Source organism: Aptenodytes forsteri, unplaced genomic scaffold, assembly GCF_000699145.1.
Source record: "Aptenodytes forsteri isolate BGI_AS27 unplaced genomic scaffold, ASM69914v1 Scaffold83, whole genome shotgun sequence".
Lineage (NCBI taxonomy): Eukaryota > Metazoa > Chordata > Aves > Sphenisciformes > Spheniscidae > Aptenodytes > Aptenodytes forsteri.
The window spans coordinates 4,986,522-4,994,154 of record NW_008795371.1 but is presented as its reverse complement, the minus strand read 5'-3'; the positions used below and the strand labels follow the sequence as shown (position 1 = coordinate 4,994,154).

The 7,633-nt window shown below is 39.3% G+C and overlaps 1 protein-coding gene across 1 annotated transcript in view; it reads left to right on the top strand.

Moving 5' to 3' along the window:
* The window catches only part of MAP2K5 (mitogen-activated protein kinase kinase 5), a 138,448-nt gene that overhangs the window by 111,401 nt on the left and 19,414 nt on the right, over positions 1-7,633 (top strand). Inside the window, exon 20 of the mRNA XM_009280409.2 lies at positions 1,753-1,798. Coding sequence (XP_009278684.1) covers positions 1,753-1,798 — 46 coding nt within the window. The remainder of the gene's footprint in view (positions 1-1,752; positions 1,799-7,633) is intronic.

Genomic DNA, 7,633 nt, shown 5'->3' with positions numbered 1-7,633 from the left:
CCCCCCCCCCCCCCCCCCCCCCCCCCCTCCCCCCCCCCCAAAAAAAAGGGGGGGGGGCAGTCATTTATGCATGGCAGAAGAAACAAGCTTGAATTTTGCACAAATATGATGTGTTAGGCGAAGAAGCATCCCTTCTGCGAACATGCACTTCCAGGGCTGGATGCTCAGCTGTGCTAAATCAGATGGAGCCATCTCAGTGTGTGCCACTGAGAGCTGCAGCCGCGTGGCCAAGAGGGAATCCTGCTTCAGGGATGTGTCCTCGGCAAAAACAAGGCGCTCGAAGCCCTTGGCCCCATGCAGATCTGTGGGTCGGGCTTCGCAGCACTTGCAGGTTCTCTGCTGTATGTCAGGGCCACTGCAGCAAAAGTCGTCTAAATAAAATTGAATTTTGAATACATAACATAGGAGAATGCTTCTCAGGACTGACATAGTATGTAACAAATAATAGAGACACAAAAAGCAGTCTGATTATTGGTTAATTAAAGTAACTAAATAATTAAAGTTTGTGTGACATAGGCCTCTGTTTTCAATAGTTTCAGTTTACAAAGAGCAAATTTACAAAGAGCAACGCTATTTGAAGGATTCTGCAGCACAACTAACTGATGTGCGTGGAGGTCTATGCTTTTTATCCCTGCAAAAAAATGATGACAGACCGTTTTAAAAAAAATTCTCATTGAGGCAGAGGGAGGGATAACCTGTGTTAAAATTTCCACAGATGTCAAACCGAAGCATAACTGATGGTGGCTAATAGCCTTGTTTACCCTGGGGACGCCGCTACTTTGGACTGTCAGATTAGAACTGCTACCAACCTACTCGTCAGACAGCTTTCATTACTTGCTAATGCCTGCATTATTTGAGGTGCTTGTAGTTATTTGTAGGGAAGGTAAATTGTGTCGTTAATACCTCCGATTTACAGCACAGATCATCTAGTATTTTAGCTGTAGTGTTATATTGGCTGTACTTTTTAGTGGGAGGCATTACTGTTTAAAAAAGCAAATAAGAAGAAACTATATACTATTTAAGCAATCAATTCCTAATAAGTATTAGAGATGTCAAGTGAACGGCGTATCAGACTTTATGACTTTATGCCAATTACGCCATAAACACTGGCTGTTTGGATGTAATCCAATTAGTCAGTAGGCAGCTCCTGATGGTCACCTCTGTGCCTTGTTATTGTGTTCCTTCATGCAGCTAAGCACAGCCTTCAATAGCTAATTGCACCTGTTGCACAGAAAACTAGGACTATTTGGATGAGAAACATGATCTTATAAACAGGTTAATGCTGTGTAATGAACTATCACCCTGCAGTGTAATGGAAATAAATGTGAAAAAATTAAGGTAGAAACCCCAGGGTATTGTGCGGTCTCCTGAAGCTGTTTAGTGTTAGAGTTAAATTTCCCACCTGTTTGTATAATACTTTGTGTCGAGCTATGTAATAATCCCTAGCAAAATGAGAATCAACTTACTGTGCCTTCTGAGCTGACTGGTTTTCAATGGTCTCTATAGTTACACACTTCCGTGGTTACAAACAGCGTAAACCGCTGCATCCCGTAAGGGAGGGATGGGAGGGAAGGAAGCAATCCATTAACATTTTGGCCACTGTTTGGAACCCTGTCTTCCACCAGTACACGATAAAGTTAAGAAATACATAGAAATTCTTCACTCTGTGTTAAAAGAGGATATCTTCAATATTTAAGCAAGTAGAATAAATGAGAAGTTGTTTATATATGTCCATTTTGTTTTATGACACAGCATGAAAAAGCAACCGAAGGAAAGGCCAGCACCTGAAGATTTAATGGTAAGTGAAAGTTCAGAGCCCCTCAGTATGTATTTGTCTGTGAATACTTTTTATTCATGTATATAGAAGTGTATCCATTTTTTTAATGCATTTTTCAGTATGTACAAATTCAAATCTAAACTCTTTCTGGCTTGTGCAGCAATCACATTTACAGAGAGCACACAAACCAAAGGTGGAATTATGATTCCACTGAAGTTAATGGGTATTTTGCTGTTACCTTCATTGTGGCCAAAGCTTCACTTGTGATTTGGGGAGTTAATACAGAACTTTCACAGCCAGTATCAAGTTTCAATCAAAACCATTTTGATGCTTAATACACATTTTCTTCAGTTTGTATGTCCAGGGATCACAGCTTAATGTAGGTCACTCTTTGTCATCATTTGCCAGTCTTAACCTTTCAAAATCTGAAGACTGAAAACAGAGGATATGGTCAAAATAGTGTATTTTTAATGAAATGCAGGAGCTACTGTTTTCACTTATATTCATGTAAAATGAAATTAGATTGGCTACAGAAGATTGAGGTAATACGTAGCTTTGGTTTGTCCTTAGAAGGGCTCTGAGTGTTGGAATCTGAGCTCAGAGACCGCTTCTTTTGCTTGCAATTGTCATTTTTTCAGTAAGGCAATAACAGGGTACCTGCCCTCAAGCTGGTCCCTTGTGGCTGTGCATTTAGTACAGAGTGCTGTTTTCACTGGTTTTAGGCAGCTGGAAAAATACTATATCAAACAATTATTACAAATATTTACAGTAAACTTGTATTGTAGATAAGAGTTGTAGTACCCTCTGACTCACATCAAATATCTTTTGATTTTTAAATGTTTCATTACTTTTGTTTATATGCTATGTTTCCTGTAACTTGGAGGTTTATGTAAAATCGTCATAATTTATTTTCTGTGCATTAAATATCTAGGAATAATTCTAGCAGATTTGAACAAGATAAGGACACGTTTGCATCATTTAATTTCTTGCTTACATGCTGCGAACTGCAAGTAGAATAAACAAGTGTTTCTATTGCAGCTGTTCTCTAGTTAAAGGCTAATCTCTGAAGATGTCCTGGGGCAGATATCTCACAATCCAGACTAGTCTCAATTTAGATCCTGGTTAGTAAAGTGTTTAACTGTGAATCTAATTTTAAGGATATTAACTTCAATAGATGTACATTTGAAGTTAGGCACCTGCTTAAATACCTTGGTAAAATGAGGCCTTAAAGTTTTATCAGAGCCCCTCCACTTTGTGGTGTTCTGTGTCTCATATGAAAGGCTTACACTGCCTTATTTTGTCTTTTTTATTAACTTTTGATGGTTGGAAAATTCTTGCAGTTAGTCACATCTGAGAAAACTTGGAACAGGTTCTAGAGATGTAGACACATTTACCTTGTGCACTATTATGCTATGGCTGGATAGCTTAGCTATTAAAACAACGGAATAGGGTTTCATAAAACCTGTATCTGTTTGTAAATGCATGTTTCAGTGATGCAATAGGCCTGCTACTTATAAATAAAACATCTGCAGATCGCACATACCCCCATAAGTATATATGTATGTTTGTAAGCAATAACACCACTCCAGGGTGTAGAGTCATAAAAATGAGGCCAAAGGGTGAGTGCCTGCAGTACTAGGGAAGTGCACAGATTTATCTTTACAACTACATGCCCTAGAGTGTGCTAGTCCCCCTTTAAGGAGGTATTTTGTAAAATAATTTTAAAATTATAGCAGCTCAGGAAAAAGAAAAAAAAAAGCCTTCCTACTTTTTAAACAAAATCTTTTGTTTAATGCATTTTTCCCCTCATGCTACTTTCTATTCAATTATAAATGAACTTGCAACAATAAGTACTAAAGCATGGAGTAGACTGCTGCTGAAATAAAGTAGTGACCCAGTCCTTGCCTGCTATGTGGCTGACCCTCATAAGCTGCCCTAAATTCCTTCCTCCGGCCTGATGGGCTCAGAGCACCCTGTGTTTTTCTGTAACAGACTCACCGTTAGCTCAGTAGTTGCTCGCCAGTCAAGCCCTTTACGTTCTTGCGCTTACCCCGTCTTGCCAAGAAGCACTTTATTTATAAGACTCATATGCACATATACATTAGCATATATATGCACACACACGTAATATATCTGTATGCACACAAGCACATCTGTATATACCTGTGTGTATATAAATTACCATACTTTGTTGGAAAACAGGGCCAGAACAAAAGCTGTTAAATATCCTCTGAATTCTAGAATTGCTGACCACAATATCGTTTCTCATTCCACATCGCCCGTTTCTGAAACCTCTGTTGTAATTCTGATGGATATCTCCATGTTAACTATCAGAGTGGGTAGAGTAATGCAGATACTATCAGTGAAATCCTGGACTTGTCAAGGTCAGCTCTCTTAAATGAGAGCAGGATTTCACCTTGTTCATTGGGTTTGGGTTTTTTTTTAATTTAGAAGTGTACTAGCAAGGATGAAAGGTGTAACACGTAATTGTCGTTAGCTTCAGACAAAACAGTGGAGTGCAGGCTTTCTCCCCTATGGACATTAACCGTACTGGAAGTCGCTATTTTGTAACCAATTTAGTATAATTAAAGACTGAAAGCAAAATGAAGAGAGCAGAACATCAATCTTTTTCTACTCTCCTGATAATCGGTGAATTGTTAAATGCATTTTAAGAGCCGACTAACAATACCTGGAGTGCCAGATTGGCAACTCCAGTGAAGTCACGGGGTTACATCAGGGATGGATTTACCCTGTCTATCATGTTAGGAAGCCCTTTTTTATAAAAGTCACTATGCACATTTTGTCAGAAAATAGGGCCAAAGCCAAGGCTGTAAGAAATTCCTGGATAAAATCAGACTTTCTAGTACCATAGATATTCTTGTGCAAGCGAACACCAAATTTCCGTAACAGCTGGCATGAATCAGGTTCCTGTATTTGCACTCGGTCCCTACGCCCTTTCTTTCATATACCCATCCACAAAACAAGATATGACATCGGTTTCTCTGTGTATACATAACCAACGATTTAATTGTTTCAAAGTGTTTCAAATTAACAGACTTGTTCCACAAGAGTGAAAAAAAAGTAATTTCACCAAGCAATGGGAAAATTGTCCATCCAGGGAAAGGAACAATCTTTATAATTCACCAGTGGTTATTCTGAACCTCGTGCTTACAGTGTCTGCTCTTTTGTCTCCAGTTTGTTCCCTCTTAAGAAGAGAAAGGCATACAGTCAATTAAATTGAACGTACTCTGCTTCATCACCAGGGAAGACTGCACAACATCTTAGCATATTCCTCTGTCTCTCTTCTCTCCCCTTCCAACAAGAAAAGGAAAAACTCAACAAGTCTTCTCAATAAAGATTCCCCCACCCCCCCACCCCCGAGCTTCCTGGTTTCATTTAAAACGTGGAGTTTTCTGGCATCACAAGCCTGGCTCCCAGGGAAATGCAGACATACGTGTATATTTAGCGCGTGTGATGTGGTGGTACGGGTAAGGTTTAAACTCCCACTTGTGCCGTGTGTGTGGGTAGGCATCCACGGGCTGGTTTGGCTCAGGAAGCTGTAGATCTGACTGTATTTACGGTATTTTTCAGAAGCTTTCCATTCTAAGCTCTATTTAATGGAATCTATGCATAGTAAGTAATCAGGTCAGAGAGAAGCAACATCCCCTGTTTGAGATCAATCGCTGGCTAATACTTTATCTAGGCCACTTTATTATCTCATGCTGATTCCATTCCCATTCTCCTCCTCCTTTGTAGCATGCACTTCAGCTGTGGTAAAAGTACGTATCGCATACATATTAAAAACATATACCCATTCTATCTGTATGTAAATGTGTGAGACACAGCTGGATATTGCAGGAGTTTGATTTACTAATAGTTATTATCTGTTCTAGCTGTTCAGAGGCAAAGAGAGTTTCAGAAAACAAGCTAGCGCAGAAATTGCCTTTATGATATCACTATCCTGCTTTGGTAATTGTTTAAAATCTCTTCTTTAGCTGGAAGCTTGGCCTTTTATTTTGCAGATCGTATGCGCTTTTCAGAAAGCCAGCAGAATTGTTGAAGTCTCTTGTTGAGTTTTTTGTTAGTACAGCATTGAACTCTACCATGCTACATATGGCTATTTGAACAAAAGCGATTTACTTAAAGAAATTGTATTTGAAATACCAAAAGCCAAGCATGTAGCAGTTATTCCTTTATGCTTTCCCATGGATGCATAAAAGTACAGTCTTGAGGATGCTGCTTGGATTTCTCAAGGAAAGTATTGGGCAGGGAGAGGCAATGCTTTTGGCCAAGCATGTAGTTGGCTTCTGCACTTGATTACTTTTGCACAGATCTTCTAATTTTTGTTCAAGTCTCCAAATTTTAAACACAACTTCTAGCTTTTCTCCTTTTTTTAAATTTAAATTACTGATGCTTTTTATGTTGGTGTTTTATTAATGTAGAAGATTGTATGATAAATTGTACATCATCTGTGTCAAAACCATTGACCTGCTGAAAAACATGTTGTTCTTCGGGTTTTTTATTTTAATGCCTAGTGCAATTTTGAAATTTCCTATTGCTATGCATTCAGCAATCCCTGTCTCCACTTCAGGAATGGCGTTTAGACCAGGCACCCTGATCTCGTTAACTACAATGGGCATTTCTTCAGATAGATCGTTTGTTTGTATATTTAAATGTGTTAAGATACATGTCACGATGTTATAGACTCTCAAAAATGGATTCTGGCTAGCTGTTCCCCCATCCTCAACAAGTATAGGAAATTAAAAAGGCAAAGCTTTTAAGTAGCTATATTTAAGTAGCTATATTCTAGAGGGGCTGGACAGTAGCACTTACCAGGTAGAGCTAAACTTGTTTGCAGCTCGTTGTGTTAAACCATTGTTTGTAGCTCTTAGGAAATACTTTTATGGTTTAAACAAACAAATGGAGGATGAGCATAATCCTACCTGGATTTTCATATAAACCTTCAGAATAAAGCCAATAAAATACCGCCACTTACGTTTGTCAATAAGAGGGATTTCCCCCAGCAGCTAATGTGGCTTTTGCATTATAGCAGTGGCATCACTGACTGAGTAGCTGAGATGGCTGTACAGGTTGGGTTTTTGATGGTGTTAACTTTTGAGAAAGACCAGAGGGCTGTCTGCACTTTGCTTTTCACAAACACATCCCGTAAATCTTTTGAAGAGAGCTTTACAGATAAATGTTTTCTGTCTGCATCTATCTAGATGTTTATGCATCATTGCTGGATCACAGTGAGCCAAGAATTTTCCCTCTTTGGCTACTTAGAAGCATGGGGGTTTTTTTCTCAAGCCAGTGCAGGATCTCCTATCAGCAATGATGTGTCCATCATAAAATTGTCTGTGCTTGAACCTGTGATGGATAGCTTTTTTGCAAACATTTAGACTCTCCTCTGTCACAATGATCCCAGTTATACACCCCATGGCAAGCAGAAATTCTGACAGACACCAAAACACATGCCAGATATGAAGGAAAGGGCTGTCTCCTGATTTCCCAAGGAAAAAGTACAGAGCCAAGTATTTTAGCTGTTGTAAATATGATAAATATTAAACTGTATCTGCAATCTATCAATTCAGACATACAGTGGACAAGGAGTTCTGGATCAAATCCTGGATACATTGGAGGCAATGTCGAAATTTATATTTTCATTGATGCTAGGATTTCACGCTAGGGCTCAGGATGCTCTTGTTACTGTGTGTTCATCATCCTCCTTGCTCAGGGTAGCTCAAGATTTGGAGATAACAATATGTATTCTTTCAGGTGGCTGTGTTGCTCAGCTGAAATGGGGAAAGGTGGGTTATGGATCTTCCCCCCCCCCCCCCTCCCCCCCGCCCCCTCCCT